The 18,644-nt window shown below is 40.9% G+C and overlaps 1 protein-coding gene across 3 annotated transcripts in view; it reads left to right on the top strand.

Moving 5' to 3' along the window:
- Positions 1-18,644, top strand: part of LOC137621617 (centromere protein L-like) — a 103,016-nt gene that overhangs the window by 52,873 nt on the left and 31,499 nt on the right. For all 3 annotated transcript variants that reach the window (XM_068352056.1, XM_068352055.1, XM_068352053.1), the window contains exons 5-6: positions 6,081-6,187; positions 8,186-8,423. In XM_068352056.1, the coding sequence (XP_068208157.1) occupies positions 6,081-6,187; positions 8,186-8,423 (345 nt within the window). The remainder of the gene's footprint in view (positions 1-6,080; positions 6,188-8,185; positions 8,424-18,644) is intronic.

The raw sequence follows: 18,644 nt of genomic DNA, 5'->3' as shown, positions 1-18,644 counted from the left end.
AAGTTCTCTATGGAGACATCGAATCATGAACTATAAAAAGACTCATGTCAGCCTGGTCACAGGGCGAAGCAGAGTCTGACTGCTTTCGCCTTCAGGCAGTCGAGCCAGACTACACAACTTCTGGCAATCTTGGGAGAAGAGGGGAGCAGATCTTTGGTCAGTACATCTTCTGAAGGAGGATTACAATTTCCTTTTATAGGGAAACCTCCTTTAGTTTTAACTCCAATAGATCTCTCTCCCAGATCTAGAGAGGAGTCTGAGAGGCAGGCTATGCAATCAAACTTTATCTGAGGTTTGTTTACAAGAAGAATAGGGGGAAAAATGTGTCAGTTTCGGGCCGTGTGTTTTTGGTCTCAGCTCCGCCCCTCTTATGTTCACGAAACTTTTGCTTAATGTAGCGGAATACTACACTCAAGAGACATCAGAGCCTCCCTGTATCTCGACGATTGGCTTCTCAGAGCTCATTCTTACGATCTTCATAAAGGATTTTTAGATAACTTTGAGCCCATCAGAAGAATTGGGTCTTCCTGTCAACAAGACGAGTCTCTTCTGACACCAGGACGCTCAGCGCCATGTCTTATACGACGTTCGGCGTCTTGCTCTGTTGACCTCTTGGCGCCACGTCTTACAGGATGCTCGGCGCCACACCTTCCAGGACGTTCGGCGCCACGTCTTACAGGACGCTCGGCGCTCGTCTTTCAGGACAATCGACGTCGAAGATCTAGCATGAGGCATGATATTGAACATGAGAACCTCGGACTTCATGATGACACTAGTCGAATCGAATGTCGAGATCAAGGACGTCTTAGTTCCGATCTCTTTGATCACGAACGTTTTTATCGAGCGTCTAGCCTTAGAACAACTCGGCGACATAGGCGGTGATCTGGGTTCCCTTGACGCTAGTAGTCAGGACCTTAAAGAGATGTATCCTTATAAACACAACGTCACTACTTCTGTTAGATCTTCTGACACCATCACAAAAGATACTTTATTTAAGGATGGTGATTCAGAGTCAAGTTTTTTCGGGCTTTTACGTCTCCTCTTAGAACGGAGCAAGCCGTCTTGAAACTGCAATCTTTTCTAAAGATACGGATGTGTTCTGCGAGGAAGTTGATGAGTATGTTGGGAAACCTCTCCTGTTGGGAGGGTTTTTTTTCCCCTGGGAAGGCTGAAGCTTTCTTTGTGACCATTTATATGTCACTGTTCATCCTAGTTTTCCTGGACCAGGGTTCGTTTCCCGGCCAGTCAGAAGCTAGAAGCTATTGTCCTTGTGTGATTTTTCTTTGTCCTCTCCAGTTCAACCTCAACTCAAGAGGATGGTTCACAGAGTTACTGGAATGGATGATGGACTCTCCTAGAAGTCTTCCTTTAGAGTAGATTTTCTCAGACATCCTCTCTTGGAAAGGTACCTTTCAAGTCTCCTAGCTCTTCATCTAGCTACCTTCAGTCTATTGAAAACTCACAGGAGCTAGAGATTTTTCGAAGGTGGCAGCTAGACCTTTTACAAGGCAATAAGGACTTCTACCATCAGGATTTATCAATCAAAGTGGGAGGTTTTAGAGAATGGTGCAGAGTCTACTCTGTTTTCTCTTCCAGTTTCTTTACGGCTCAGATTGCTGACTTCCTGCTGTACCTACGAAGGAAGCTCATTTGTTTATCCTCTTCCATCAAGGGATAACAGGAGTCTGTTAGTGACTGTAGTCAAGCACAGTATCTTGGACTTTTCGAATGATAAAGTCCTACAAGTACTTCTCAATCGTTTGAAACATCGAAACAACCAGGATTCTCTAGCTTCGATTCTGGATATTGCCCTGAAATTCCTTATGAGTGACAGGCTTGAGCTCTTGCATTCTTCTTCATTTAAGGACCTCACGATGTAAACTCTATTTTTTGTGTTAGTCTTGCGACAGCTAAAAGAGTTAGTGAATTACTGCGTTTAGTTTAAACGTTGGCTTTCGAGATAACGAAGCTATGTGCTCATTGCAGTTAGGCTTCCTCGTCAAGAATGACCGCTCTTCTCAACCTTGGCCCAAGGCTTTTGAGTTTCCGAATCTTTCGGAGGTGGTTGGCGAGGAGTTAGAGAGAGTCCTGTGTCCAGTAAGAGCCCTGAAGTTCTATCTGGGCAGAATGGAAGAGTTGCGAGGCAAGTCGAAAGCTATTTGGTACTCGAGCAAGAAGCCCTCGTTTTCAGATGTCAAGAATGTCCTTTCAGTCTTCATCAGACTCTTATAAGAGAGGCTCATACGCATTACAGTGAGACTGGCCTCAAGTTTTTAAAGCTCAAGACACATGAAGTTAGTGCTGTAACAACTTCAGTGGCCTTCAAGCAGAATATATTGTGGCAGAGCATTTTGGACACAACCTTTTGGAGGAGTAAATCTGTGTTCACTCCACACTATTTGAAACGTGTCCAGACTCTTTATGAGGACTGCTATTCTCTGGGACCATTCATAATAGCGAGTGCAGTAGTGGGGGAAGGATCCACCACTATGTTCCCATAATCCTAATACCTTTTTCTTCTCTTGGAACTTTTTTTTATGGTTGTTTGTGGAGATTGCGACAGTCTCCCACAATTATTGATTTTAGTCAGGTGGTCAATTAGTTCCTTGAGAGCGCCCGGAACAAGCGTATTGGAAGAGGTCCTATCACATAGAGGTTTTTAGACTGGTTTGACAGCTCCTAGAGGTCTTCAGCCCCCTGGGTGGATCACTGAATCTCATAAGGAAAGCGGACATAATGAAAGAATTCATTGAAGTCAACTTCCTTATCAGGTACGAACCCTTAAGTTTATCTATTAACTCTTAAGTAAAAAATCCCTACTATATTGGCTGTCTCTAATCCTCCACCAAAGGTGTTAATCAGCTATATATATAACTACCAGGTAAGTGTTGTGTTTAAAAATGTTATTTGCATTATAAAATAAATTCTTGAACATAATTACCTGGTAGTTATATATAATTAAATTTCCACCCTCCTCCCCTCTAGAGACTAGAGGCATGGAAAATATGAGGGAACAGGGGATGGTTCCGAGGTACCTCGCTAGGGTGCGCAAGTGGTATACCTGGCTATCCAATCGGCGATTGGCGCGAGTTTTGAATTTTCTGTCGTGACGTCAGAGACGTAAGCTATATTTATAACTACCAGGTAAGTATGTTCAAAAATTTATTTTATAATGAAAATAACATTTTTCCATTCTCTCAACATGGCCAAACCACCTCAACACATTCATATCCACTCTAGCTGCTAACTCATTTCTTACACCCGTTCTCACCCTCACTACTTCGTTCCTAACCCTATCTACTCGAGATACACCATCCATACTCCTCAGACACTTCATCTCAAACACATTCAATTTGTCTCTCCGCCACTTTCATTCCCCACAACTCCGATCCATACATCACAGTTGGTACAATCACTTTCTCATACAGAACTCTCTTTGCATGCATGCCCAACCCTCTATTTTTTACTACTCCTTTAACTGCCCCCAACACTTTGCATCTTTCATTCACACTGACATACATCTGCTTCCACTCCACCATTTGCTGCAACAACAGACCCCAAGTACTTAAACTGATCCACCTCCTCAAGTAACTCTCCATTCAACATAACATTCAACCTCGCACCACCTTCCCTTCTCGTACATCTCATAACCTTACTCTTACCCACATTAACTCTCAACTTCCTTCTTTCACACACCCTTCCAAATTCTGTCACTACAGTAGTCGCTCAAGCTTCTCTTCTGTGTCTGCAACCAGTACAGTATCATCTGCAAACAACAACTGATTTACCTCCCATTCATGGTCATTCTCGTCTACCAGTTTTAATCCTCGTCCAAGCACTCGAGCATTCACCTCTCTTACCATTCCATCAACATACAAGTTAGACAACCACGGCGACATCACACATCCTTGTCTCAGCCCCACTCTCACCGGAAACCAATCACTCACTTCATTTCCTATTCTAACACATGCTTTACTACCTTTGTAACACATGCTTTACTACCTTTGTTGAAACTTTTCACTGCTTGCAACAACCTTCCACCAACTCCATATAACCTCATCAAATTCCACATTGCTTCCCTATCAACTCATCATATGCTTTCTCCAGATCCATAAACGCAACATACACCTCCTTACCTTTTGCTAGATATTTCTCGCATATCTGCCCAACTGTAGAAATCTGATTCATACAACCCCTACCTCTTCTAAAACCACCCTGTACTTCTAAGATTGCATTCTTTGTTTAATCAGTACTCTACCATACACTTTTCCAACTATTATTATTATTATTATTATTATTATTATTACTAGCTAAACTACAACCCTAGTTGGAAAAGCAAGATGCTATAAGCCCAAGGGCTCCACAGGGAAAAATAGCCATGTGAGGAAAGGAAATAAGTAAACAATTTGAGAAATAATGAACAAAATGAAATATTTTAAAACAGTAACATCAAAACAGATATTTCTTATATAAACTATAAAAAGACTTATGTCAGCCTGTTCAACATGAAAATATTTGCTGCAAATTTGAACTTTTGAAGTTGTACCGATTCAACTAGAATACTGTGTACTATTGAGCCTCATTGTGGAAAGGCCTGAGTATTAGAATTAACTGCAAAAACCAAAACCCAGAATCCGGTTGAAAATTATATCAGATTCAACTCTTTCATGATCTTATCTCTCAAAGAGGTAACTGATGATCCGGATGACGTGTTACTGAAAAGAACGGAGTATCTTAGGCCTAAAATCTCCAGTTTGTTCATGAGCACTGGTTGCTCTAAGAATAAAGTAACCAGAAACACAATCTCATTTTTGTTGAGAGAAACAATCACGAGATCTTATAAATCCTGAGGGGAAGCGTCACCAGAGGTTCCGCTCGAGCACATGATACCTGTGGGTGTGCCGCAACCTTAGCATTCCACAGAAACTACTCTGTAGTACAAGTCTTCAAAGCTGGTGTGTGGAAGAGACAAACCACTTTTACGGACCAGTATCTTAAAGATTATACGCACAGGTTTTTAGACGCTTCTTTAGGCCCTGTTGTTGTAGTACAACAAATAATTTAATTGTACGCTCTTACAGGACTTGTAACTGTTTTATAAAAGCCATTAATTATTGTCTGTATTATAAGGGTATGTATTGGGTATCAAGGCAGATGCTTATCAAGGTTGGACTTGAAGCCTTCACATTAAATTCACCCTAATGCAAGTAAGAATGCCCTATTTTTCAATATTATAGATGATATATTTGAAATATTCTTTGTGTAACACTAGATGTTCATATAACTTCACCCTTGGCAAAGTATTATATCCTCTGGGGTAGAGCGTATGGCTTTCCCTCTATACAATCCAGCTGCACAATTCAATTATAATCCACTTCTGATCTCTTGCTATTATTTAATAGTAATCATATCTATTAGAGAGGAAGGGCATACCTCTTAACGGAGACTTCCTCCCTCCTAAGGAAGATTCCCATATAAATGACTCAGAAGTTTGTATCCGTGTAGGAATAAACTACAGATTTTAAGAATGATTTGTATTTTTTCCTTACTATACAAACCTCAGTTATTGATCAAAGATCCCCCCTAAACTGCCCCACAATTCTTTGACCAGGAGAAAGTGTAGAGCATCTTCAGCAGGTGCCCTGCGCCGCATGTGCTGTAGTTGCTTAGCAGCTATAATAATGATGCAATCGAACCCATTTTCTTTGATTATCTGGTCGTAGAGAAAACGAGACTGGAAGTACATACATACATATACCATGGCACTTCCCCCAATTTTGGGGGGTAGCCGACATCAACAAAGAAACAAAAACAAAAAGGGGACCTCTACTTTCTACGTTCCTCCCAACCTAACCAGGGACTCAACCGAGTTCAGCTGATACTGCTAGGGTGTCACAGCCCACCCTCCCCCATTATCCACCACAGATGAAGCTTCATAATGCTGAATCCCCTACTGCTGGAGTAACCTGTATAAATGACTCGGGTTTATATAGCTAGGAAAGATGCAAATTGCTTTCTAGATTTGTAGTGTTTTATCAAACATAGTTTGTTTTTAATACATTCATATTTTTCTTTTTCAGTAATCACGAGTAAAGTCCACAAAGTGTGTTATTTGAGTACGATGTCAAATTTTAAATACGAAGATAAACTCTTGAAGAAGAAGTATGAAAACCATCTAAAGAATAAGGTGAGCTTTGATTCTTAATTTTGGCATTTAAAACATCATCCTTTAATTAGTAGATTGTTTCAGCGTGAGCGGGAATTGGTCGTTAACTCCTTCGCTTCGATGACGTTGGTATACGTCAAAGCATGCCAGGTAATACACGCCGTGTCGTTGGTAAAATTTATCTTCATTATTATTATTATCATTACTATTATTATTATTATTATTTTTATAAGCTACGAAAGAGTATAGCAAATGGCTGTATTTCACACAAGCTCACACTCGGGAAATTTCACTAAAAAAAAATCTCCTCTCCCTAATAATAGCCCCTCCTCCGCCTGTTTTCAGCCAACCAACAAAGTCTTTGGGATTTTAGCCATTATATCTAAATATGTAAGAGCTATTTTGGTCTTTTTATGTTACCATGAAATAATCACACCACTTTCTTGCCAATGGCAACATTCACTGTCTTAGACATTACTTAACCACCCCTGACACCCCCAATTGGGAGATGTGTCATCTTACCACCAATCAAGATACTTGTGATACTAGTCCTTATTCATGATTATATAAGGTCTATTTTAGTGTATTCACTTCTAATCTCATCACCAACCAAAAATTCTTGCAATTCTAGTCCTTATTCATGATTATATAAGGTCTATTTTACTGTTTTTTTTTTTTTTTTTTTTTTTTTTTTTTTTTTTGTTCAAATAACGGAGAAAATCTTTCCACCCTCGACTATGAGTCCCACCTACGAGACGAAAACTTACCAGCACATTAATGTAAAATGTTGACAGAAGACGAGATTTATCTTTTTTACTTCTTTTATTCCTTTTTCTCAACTACTGTATCATTTTTACAAAATACAGTGAGCCCTCGCTACTTCGCGGTTCGACCATCGCGGATTCACCACTTCGCGGATTATTTATCACTTTCATCATGCGCGTTAAATGCCTTCGTTTGTTTACTGAGCGTACTTTATGACGCCGTCGTTTCAGGCGGCGTCATAAAGAAAAACATTTCATTTGGAAGTCCTAAGAAAAATTAAGTAAAACATTGGTAATAACAAAATCAACATACTGTACTGAATAATCAATATAATCGATGCAAAAACTAACCTATACACAGATGTGTAAATGCGTTTGTTTCTTCATTATGATCAGAGATAAACGTAAACAAAACATTGGTTGCCATTTTTTATCGTGCTTTTTGGCGTGTTTAGGAAACGCATGGTATAAAGTCGCCTTTAATATTTGTGTCTGTTTTAGTTTAGGGTACTGTAGTACATGCATTAAGTGTTCTGTACATTAAAGGGTAGTTTGTTAACAGTACTACGTACAAGGGAAGGTTTTAAAAGTCTGAATATACATGTTAAATAAATAGGTAAATAAGGTGTCACTACTTCGCGGATTTTCACCTATCGTGGTCGGGTCTGGAACCTATCTACCGCGATAAACGAGGGTTCACTGTAATATCATCTTCATGTTTTATATATTTCATGTTAGTATTGTTTCATTGTTTTCATGAGTAAAAGTTAGCCTAGTGTGATTATTTCCTTTTATTGCCATTCTATGCAGTATTTGTCATGTTCTTACATGCAGTCTTTTTCCAAGCTCGTGAAATACCCAAAACAGGAATGATCCAGTTCTTAGTGACAGTCACATGTAAGATGCAATGACAAATGAACAAACAAACCTTATGTCCAATGAACCAGATCTCTCTCTCTCTCTCTCTCTCTCTCTCTCTCTCTCTCTCTGTATGTGTATACCATTGGTATGATTGTATTTTATTATCTGTATCTTAAGATTCTTTGTGTTTGCCATTTAAATGTGCTAACAGTAATGAAGTTATATTTTCTGTCATGAGAAGGTATGCATACCTAATATTTCTCATGAGAAAATCAATTTTGAAAATTCTGCTATTCATATTTTACAAATGTATATTTTGTTTTTAAAGAATTGACTTTTTTCTTACACTTCTAGTACAGTTGATTGTGGCATTGATGAGAGACTCCTTTTGCAGGTGTTAGAGGTATTTCCTTCTGCAATGTTAACAGTATCCCTTAGCACTACTTCCTGCTTGACACTCGATCCACAAACTGTGGATGCAGTCAGAATAGAAATTGAATCCTTAACTCTTGGAGAAACTACTGATGAAGATGTGACCGTAACTGTGTATGGAGCTTGGTTATTTCGAACTGATAAGACCCAAACTGAGCCCAGGCCTGGGTTAGAATGGTTCCCTGTTATGTTTTATACTGGTACGTATGGCTTATTTTTTGCTCTTTATTATGATAGTTTATCATTTAATCAGTTTAATCAGACAGTAAACTCTTATGATGTGGTTAAAGATTCTATTTTTGACAAATGTATGCTTTATGGTTTTTCTGTATTAGATTACCATTTAAAAATTTATCAGTACATTAAATTGAAAAGGTTGAAGACTGAAAAAAGTGTTTTACAGTGCTGGGTGGTCATTGTTGGTATCGAAATGAACAGTTTTATAAAATATGTTTAACTGTCAATATTGTTCTGACTTTCTTGCAGTATGGAATTTAGTTAAGGGAGTTATTGAATGAGACCAGCTCAAGGAATGAATAAAATTATTTTTAGTGGTTCTCTTGTTAAAAAGGCCAAAATCTAACAGTGCGCTTAATTTCTTTTTAAAATCTTCCACAAAACCTGTAATTTATGGCATAAGATAAGTTTTAGACCAAGTAAAAGATCTGTGACAAGAATTATTCAACCCATTTGTGGGAGCTGTATCTTGATTTCTTATTCCTTCAGAATCAGGAATGGACCAGATTTCAACTTTATACTGATTTCATATGATTTCCAGGAATTTTTCTTAATTATCCGTATCGATTTTAGTCACTTGAAATTACACATTTTAAATATTAAACTTAGCCGGTGAATATATAATAGCTGACGTCTCCGACGGCTCGACAGAATTCAAAAACTCGCGAGCGATCGCCATGAAGGTAGCGGGTGTGCCCACCAGCGCCGACTATCGGCCAGATACCGCATATACATGTAAACAGCTCCAGTTCTTCTCTGTTGGTTTCATCGACAAGTCGATTCCACTCGCTATTATGACCTCGAGTTTTCTACCGAATTGGTGAAGTACTTGGTTTTGGTTTTATTGCTTTCGCCGTGTTGGATTATTCAATACTATCCCCAAAAGAAATGTTTTTGAAAGGAGAGTAAAAGTGTTTTGCCCTTGCTCTTTTATCTCTGGTTTTTTTCCATAGAGTAAAAATGGCCGACCCTTCCGTTAGTGTACGGAAGTGTGTTTTAGGTTTTAGCAATTATCTTATCACGTTATAAATTGTTGTTGTTAATTATAGATTTTCCTCTATATATTTTATATCTCACCCGCCTTTATAGGCCTCTTCGATTAGCTTTCCATTTAGACTAAACATCAAGATAAATTTTAATGTTTTGTTTATATGCGGCCTTACCTATTCCTCCCCTAGTCCGAGAGTAGGCGGTCCTAACTTGGAAACCGACGTTAAACAACGTTGAGCCCATTCAACTTTTATTTTCGTTAAGTTTAAATCATTTGCTCTGTAAGAGTTATTAAATGAATATTTTTTAGTAAATATTTTATGAAAGATTTTCTTTGAATAGTCTTCGTGCTGTTTCAAAGATGAACTAATGTTTGGTTTATTTATGCTACGCAGTTTGCGCTCTATTGTTACGATAGAGAAAGAGAGAACCACGGTTTCACTTTGCAGAAAGAGTAAATCGATTTTGACGTTTTGTTCATTCTTCTTTCAAACTGAAATGTTTTAAATACTAATTTAAAGGAACTTGTTAATTTTCAATTTCTTAGTCCTTTCAGTTTTTTCCTTTGGTCAAATAACCTGTTTATTGACGAAGGGTGAGTGGGTTTTTTCTCTTCTGTGTGAAATCAAGAGAGAGAGACGGAGAGAGAGAGAGAGAGAGGAAGAGAGAATGTTCCGATCTTTATTCTCGTCCCAAGCGAGTAACGTTGTTCTCGAGTCAGTTTTTTACTCTCGTCCCAAGTCTCTGTACGGGGAGAAAGGATAAAACGTTTTTAGTTTTTATTCTCGTCCCAAGGCACTGTACGGTGAGAGATTGAAAACGTAGTTTTTAATGAACTAGTGTTTAGTCTCCTCCCCAGTCACTGATCCTTTTAACTTTATATATTTCTGTTTTATTCGATATATATGTTTACTGTTTTTTTTGCTTGTATTAATGTGCTTACATTATACGACTTATTTCGCAATTATCACCTTTTGATGTAGGGGAGAACTGCGTGCTTCAGGTAGAAATCAGTTTTATTCATGCCTATTGTGAAATTATTGAAAAATTCGATTTCAGTGAAATAAGTGCAAAAATAGAAAATCGTAGTGATAAAGTGATAATTGCGCAATTTTTTTTTTTTTTTTTTTTTTTTTTTAGTGTTGCGACCGAGGGTTTGTCTGTTCGTGCTTGTCGTTCACCTAGTCCGATACCTCTTTCAGGCTCCCATGCTACCAGGGAGAAGTAATGTCGTAGGACTTATGGGGACGAGAGGCTTTAACCAACGAACAAACGTTCCCTCTATGGTATCGGGCGTGTCTAGCAAGATCGCCCCTACCATAAGACGAGCGAGGCTGTTTTTCTCCTCGTCATCCGAAGGCTTCTCGCAAAAGAAATCTTGGAGCAAAGTTTCTAGACCCTTAAAGCGGAAGTCAGTCCATTCAGGACAGGTCCAGCGTCCTGGCTGTAGCCATGGGGACAGCTCTGACCCTTTGCAGTCGTCGGAAGACGGTTCGCCTATTAAATGCAAGCGTAACACGGGGTCCGAGGGTCGCGGTAAAGGCAATGTTTTGCCAACACAGACGTTACCGTCGTCTCGGCCCGTTCCGACTCCTGTTGATCCTAAATGGGTTGTCCTGCAGGACATGCAGACTAAGCTTGCCTCCCTTATGGAAAAGTATGACGTTGAGCAGGTTCACGATGAACCTTCGCTTTCGAGTCGCCGTTGCACTAAACGAGACTCTGGCCGTCAGCCGCCCAAATGAGCATTTACTCGTCCGTTTGACGTTATGAAACGTGATGTCGGTAGTTTGTCACGTCAGTCACGTGACTTGGATCCTTACTCGCTGCAGTCCCGTGTTGACTTTCAGCCGCTGCCGCAGCCTCGTGTTGACGTTCAGCCGCTGCCGCAGTCTCGTGTTGACGTTCAGGACGCTCGCCAACCAGCTCAGTTGCCTTGTTTTGACGTTGAACGTCAAGCACCGCAGTCAAGAGTTGTTTTAACTGCTCTATCTAGGCAGTCAAGGCAGTCTCGACTTGACGTCGAGCGTCCTCCCGCACCTGTTGTTGTTGCTGGTCAGTCCTTTAAGCAGTTACATGACGTAGCGTCCTTGACTGCTACTGATGCTCCTTTGCGTGTGGACTCTGCTTGTCAAGCATTGCCCCCACAGCAGGTCTCTCCCTTGCTTGAGACTCGGCAATTGTCGGACGAGGTTCCTTCAGATGAGGAAGTTGCTGATCCCTCTCCTACTGATATTCCCTTGGGGACTCTGTCAGACGGAGAGGAGCCTAAAGCTGCTCAGCCCTCTATGGACTTTAAATAAATCATGCTGATTTTTTAAGGATCTTTGTCCGGTCCATTTTGTAACTGCTGCTCCTCGTTAGCCTAAACGCCAGAGTTTACACTAGGCCTAGCTACTTCGAAGCCGTTGTTTTCTAAGCTAGTGCTCTCTCGCTCTTCTAAGAGAGCTTTACGTTTGCTAGGCGACTGGTTGATCACCAGGAGGAGTTTGGGGGAGACAGCCTTTGCTTTCCCTCCTTTTAAACTGGCTTATAGAGCGAGCGTCTGGTATGACACGGGAGAAGTTCTCGGCTTGGGAGTTCCTGCCTCTGCCCAGATAGACTTCTCAAGCCTCATAGACTCTCCCTGGCGCCTGGCCATGAGACGCTCCAAGATTTTATGGTCGACTTCAGAGCTAGACCATCTCCTGTTAGGAGTTTTTCGAGCTTTTGAAGTTTTGCTGTACAATTATGTCATGCATAAACAAGGCTATCAGGGATGGCTCCAATGATCTGACAGCCACGTTCTCTGCAGGAACAAGACTATCAGGGATGGCTCCAATGATCTGGCAGCCACGTTCACTGCAGGAGTACATAAGATGCAAGTGCGCTCAATGTGTTCATTGTCAAGACAAACTTCACGATGAAGTCTACCTAGCTGTCTTGACAGCATTAATGGAAGGTGACTGGATGGTCTCTCTCGACCTTCAGGATGCATACTTCCACATCCCGATTCATCCAAACTTTCAACTACATCTGAGGTTTGTGGACGGGAAAGTAATGTACCACTGTTGAGCACTGTACTCCGACCTCATTCCTGCTCCTCTTGTTTTTACAAGGCCCTTGCAAAATGTAGCAAGCTTTCTACATTTTTTGAGGATTCAGAGCCTCCCTTTATTTTGACGACTGGCTAATCAGGGCGTTTGTCATTATATCGCTGTCTGGAGAGCCTCTAATGGACATTAGACCTAACCAAGGAGCTAGGTCTCATAGTGAACGTAGAGAAGTCGTAACTTACAGTATCCCATCCCAGACTATTCTTTTTTTGGGAATGGAGATACAGTGTCTGATTTTTCGACCCTTTTCGTCTCCCGCAAGAATGGAACAAGCTCTGTTAAAAGTCCTTCACTTGCAAGAGAAAAACAGTTGCTCTGTAAGAGTTTGAACTAGCCTCATGGGAACTCTTTCATCGCTGGAGTAGTTTATCTCTCTGGGGAGACTCAACCTATGCCCTTTCCTATTTCACCTAAACTTTGGAACAAGGAGAAGGGCTTAGTGAGTATCTCTTTCCCAATCTCCAACTCAGTCTAGACATGTCTGACTTGGTGGGACAGCAACATCAGAATTTGAGAAGGTCTTTCTCTTGCGATCAAGAACCCAAACTATGTGTTGTTTTCAGATGCTTCGGTTTGGGGTTAGGGAGCTCCACTGGACAGTCTGGAAGGCTCGGTTCTTTGATCCACGGATCAGAAGGAACTCCTTTTAAGGCAGTAACATCTCTCCTTTGGCGAGATTTGTGCAGAAATGAATGTCTTGGCGGACGGCCTCAGCAGAAGAGGACAAGTCTTCTCCATGGAGTGGACGTTGCATAAGACTGTGTGCGAGAAGCTATGGATGACATGGGGTCTACCCACCATAGATCTTTTTGTTACTCTCTCTGACAAAGTGGCTCTCGACTTACTGCTTTCCAGTTCCAGATCCAGAGGCAGCTCAAATAGACGCTTTCCTGCTGGACTGGTCTCACCTGGACGTTTATGCCTTTCCACCTTTCAAGATCCTAGACAAGGTGCTGCAGAAGTTCACCTCTCACGAAGGGACCAGGTTGACATTGGTTGCTCCACTCTGGCCCGCGAGAGAGTGAGTAACAGAGGTACTTCAATGGCTGGTAGACGTTCCAAGGAGTCTACCTTTAAGGATGGATCTCTTACGGCAGCCACGTAAGGAGTCTTCATCAAAGCCTCCCCGCGCTCCGTCTGACTGCCTTCAGACTATCGAAAGACTCTCAAGAGCTAGAGGATTTTCGAAGGGGGCAGCCAGAACGATTGCGAGAGCTAGGAGAGCATCTACCATCAAGGTCTATCAGTCGAAGTGGGAAGTCTTTAGAGACTGGTGCAAGTCATCATCCATTTCCTCTTCCAGTACCTCTGTAGCCCAAATTGCAGACTTTCTCCTACATCTGAGAAATGTTCGCTCCCTCTCAGCGCCCACTATTAAGGGCTACAGGAGCATGTTGGCGTCTGTGTTCAGACATAGAGGCTTAGATCTGTCCAATAATCAAGATCTCCAAGATCTTAAGTCCTTCGAGACCTCTAAGGAGCGTCGTATGGCAACTCCTGGATGGAACTTAGACGTGGTCCTAAGGTTCCTAATGTCCGACAGGTTTGAGCCATTACATTCAGCCTCCCTGAAGGATCTCACCCTCAAGACGCTTTTCTTAGTGTGCTTGGCTTCGGCTAAAAGGGTCAGTGAGATCCATGCCTTCAGTAGGAACATCGGCTTTTCTACAGATAAAGCCACATGTTCACTTCAGCTTGGTTTTCTTGGCCAAAAATGAACTGCCTTCTCGTCCTTGGCCTAAGTCATTTGATATACCTTGCCTGTCAGAGATCGTAGGCAACGAGCTTGAAAGAGTGCTGTGTCCAGTTAGAGCTCTGAAGTTTTATTTAGCTCGGACTAAATCCTTACGAGGTGGATCTGGGGCTTTGTGGTGCTCAGTTAAGAAGCCTTCATTGCCTATGTCAAAGAATGCTTTGTCATATTTTATTAGATTGTTAATCCGAGAGGCTCATTCTCACTTGAGTGAAAAAGATCGTTGCTTGCTTAAGGTTAAGACGCACGAAGTAAGAGCTATAGCAACTTCTGTGGCCTTTAAGCAAAACAGATCTCTGCGAAGTATTATGGACGCGACCGTTTGGAGAAGCAAGTCGGTATTCGCGTCATTTTACTTGAAAGATGTCCAGACTCTTTATGAGGACTGCTACACACTGGGTCCATTCGTTGCAGTGAGTGCAGTAGTGGGTAAGGGTTCTACCACTACATTCCCTTAATTCCAATATCCTTTTAATCTTCTCTTGAAATGTTTTTAATTGGGTTGTACGGAAGGCTAAGAAGCCTTTCGCATCCTTTTTGATTTGGCGGGTGGTCAAATGTCATTTCTTGAGAGCGCCCAGATTAAGGGTTTTGATGAGGTCCTGTTGTATGGGTTGTCGCCCTAGATACTTCAGCTCCTGGGAGTCTTTCAGCATCCTAAGAGGATGGCTGGGCTTCGTGAGGAAAGCGGACTAACAAGGCAGAGTAATCGTTAGAGTCAGCTTCCTTACCAGGTACCTATATTTATTTGGGTTTTGTTATGATATAACTGTCAAAAACTCTAAGCATATACGCCGTAAACTATATTAATACTGGTCTCTACCCACCACCATGGGTGTGAATCAGCTATTATATATTCACCGGCTAAGTTTAATATTTAAAAATGATATTTTGATTATAAAATAAATTTTTTAATATACTTACCCGGTGAATATATAAATTAAAGGCCCCCCCTTCCTCCCCGATAGAGACCCAGCGGGATGAGAAGAACTGGAGCTGTTTACATGTATATGCGGTATCTGGGCGATAGTCGGCGCTGGTGGGCACACCCGCTACCTTCATGGCGATCGCTCGCGAGTTTTTGAATTCTGTCGAGCCGTCGGAGACGTCAGCTATTATATATTCACCGGGTAAGTATATTCAAAAATATATTTCATAATCAAAATATCATTTTTAGGATCTTAACAGCCTTATGCTCATTTGCTACCATATTGAGAGTAGATTTTCTTCTTTTATGTTTGAACAGACAGTGAAAGATGGAAATGGAAGGTTGTTAAAAGGAGAGGATGCAAGAAAAAGGTGGGCAGACTATTTTGAAAGTTTACTGAATGTTGAGGATAATAGGGAGGCAGATATAATTGCTGTTGCAGGTGTTGAGGTGCCAGTGATGGGAGATGTGAATGAGAGAGAGATTACAAGAGAGGAAGTGAGGAGAGCACTAGATGAAACGAAAGTAGGAAAAGCATCTGGTATGGATGGTGTGAGAGCTGAGATGTTGAATGAAGGGTGTGTGACTGTACTTAAATGGTTGGTGAGATTTTTTTAATATGTGTTTTGTGTTGTCAATGGTACCAGTAGATTTGATTTGTGCGTGTATTGTACCACTATACAAAGGTAAGGGAGATGTGCATGAGTGTTGTAATTCAAGGGGTATTAGTTTGTTGAGTGTAGTTGGAAAAGTGTATGGTAGAGTACTGATTAATAGGATTAAGGATAAAACAGAGAATGCAATCTGGGAAGTACAGGGGGGTTTTGGAAGAGGTAGGGGTTGTATGAATCAGATTTTTACAGTTAGGCAGATATGCGAGAAATATCTAGCAAAAGGTAAGGAGGTGTATGTTGCGTTTATGGATCTGGAGAAAGCGCATGATAGAGTTGATAGGGAAGCAATGTGGAGTGTGATGAGGTTATATGGAGTTGGTGGAAGGTTGTTGCAAGCAGTGAAAAGTTTCTACAAAGGTAGTAAAGCATTTGTTAGGATAGGAAATGAAGTGAGCAATTGGTCTCCTGTGAGAGTGGGGCTGAGACAGGGTTGTGTGATGTCACCGTGGTTGTTTAACTTGTATGTTGATGGAGTGGTGAGAGAGGTGAATGCTCGAGTGCTTGGACGAGGATTGGAACTGATAGACGAGAATGACTATGAATGGGAGGTAAATCAGTTGTTGTTTGCGGATGATACTGTACTGGTTGCAGACACGGAAGAGTAGCTTGGCCGATTATTGACAGAATTTGGAAGGGTGTGTGAGAGAAGGAAGTTGAGAGTTAATGTGGGTAAGAGTAAGGTTATGAGATGTACGAGAAGGGAATGTGGTGCGAGGTTGAATGTCATATTGACTGGAGAATTACTTGAGGAGGTGGATCAGTTTAAGTACTTGGGGTCTGTTGTTGCAGCAAATGGTGGAGTAGAAGCAGATGTACATCTGAGAGTGAATGAAGGATGGAAAGTGTGGGGGGCAGTTAAGGGAGTAGTAAAAAATAGAGGGTTGGGCATGAATGTAAAGAGAGTTCTGTATGAGAAAGTGATTGTACCAACTGTGATGTACGGATCGGAGTTGTGGGGAATGAAAGTGACAGAGAGACAGAAATTGAATGTGTTTGAGATGAAGTGTCTAAGGAGTATGGCTGGTGTATCTCGAGTAGTTAGGGTTAGGAACGAAGTAGTGAGGGTGAGAATGGGTGTAAGAAATGAGTTAGCACTAGAGTTGATATGAATGTGTTGAAGTGGTTTGGCCATGTTGAGAGAATGGAAAATGGCTGTCTGCTAAAGAAAGTGATGAATGCAAGAGTTGATGGGAGAAGTACAAGAGGAAGGCCAAGGTTTGAGTGAATGGATGGAGTGAAGGAAGCTCTGGGTGATAGGAGGATAGATGTGAGAGAGGCAAGAGAGCGTGCTAGAAATAGGAATGAATGGCAAGCGATTGTGACGCAGTTCCGTAAGGCCCTGCTGCTTCCTTCGGTGCCTTCGATGACCGCGGAGGGAGTAGCAGTAGGGGATTCAGCGTTATGAAGTTTCATCTGTGGTGGATAACGGGGGAGGGTGGGCTGTGGCACCCTAGCAGTACCAGTCGAACTCGGTTGAGTTCTTTGTCAGGCTGGGAGGAACGTAGAGAGGAGAGCCCCCCCCTTTTTTTTTCATTTGTTTGATGTCGGCTACCCCCCAAAATTGTGGGAAGTGCCTTGGTATATGTATGTATGGGATGTTTGAATAGGCTAAAGTATATATATATATATATATATATATATATATATATATATATATATATATATATATATATATATACACAGACGCTCCCCAAGATACGAACATCCGGACATACGAGCACAAATTGACGGAAGTCCAAACATGTTTGTAAACATCCGTAGATTTCATCGCAAGCTTAAAGTTTGAAATTAACGCCACTCCCGACTTGTATTGACTCTGTTGATTTTGTTATTACCAATGTTCTACTTAATTTTTCTTAGGACTTCCAAATGAATTAAATGAATGCAATTTATATAATGTTTTTCTTTATGACGCCGCCTAAAACAGAAACCTTCCATCATAATAAACAAACAAAGGCATTAAACGTGCATGATGAAAGTGATAAATAGTGATATTAAAAGCTTTTAGTAAATATGTTATTACAAATATTATTTACCGTATCTATATAAAATCCTACATACGTAGCAAAGTAGGAAAACTATTTTTGGGGGGGGGCACGTTTAATCATCAATAACAAACTGCCGCTAATAACAGAATGATAATTTACGATAATTCTAAACTGTTACTAAAGATGATTGTCCATTCCATATCCAAAATACTTTTCCCAACTTCAGTTATAAGTCAACTTGTACCCCCGTCAATTATGAAACCATCTAAAATAAAAAGTATGAGAAGAAGCAAGTACTAGGCCGATTTTTAAAGTTGTCGAACAATTAAGTTACCGCTATAACCTTCGATGTGACAGATGGTGCGAGATTGGAAAAAGTAAGGAAAATTGAATCATGATTGATTTTCAATATAAATGAAACTTTGAGGAGCAACAAAGATATCATTTGTTAGAGAGATAGAGAGGGGTAAGGAATGGGAGGTAGTGAAAAAAGTAGCAGAGAGAGAGAGAGAGAGAGAGAGAGAGAGAGAGAGAGAGAGAGAGAGTGTTGTTTTAAATGTAATAAACAAAAAGAATTTGATGGGTTATAACACATTGGTGCTTATGTAATATCAACTGTATAGACGGTTTGAATAAGTTAAGAAATGGTATAAACGATACTTTGTTAGTGTATTCGTACACTTTCAAGAGCGGCAGCTAGACGTCAGCTGATCTGATCACAGCCAAAAAACAAAAAGAAATCAACAATACTCGATT

The sequence above is a fragment of the Palaemon carinicauda genome, chromosome 28 (genome assembly GCF_036898095.1).
Source record: "Palaemon carinicauda isolate YSFRI2023 chromosome 28, ASM3689809v2, whole genome shotgun sequence".
NCBI classification, from domain to species: domain Eukaryota; kingdom Metazoa; phylum Arthropoda; class Malacostraca; order Decapoda; family Palaemonidae; genus Palaemon; species Palaemon carinicauda.
Note: the sequence above shows the minus strand (reverse complement) of the source record. Positions and strands in the feature narration are given on the sequence as shown.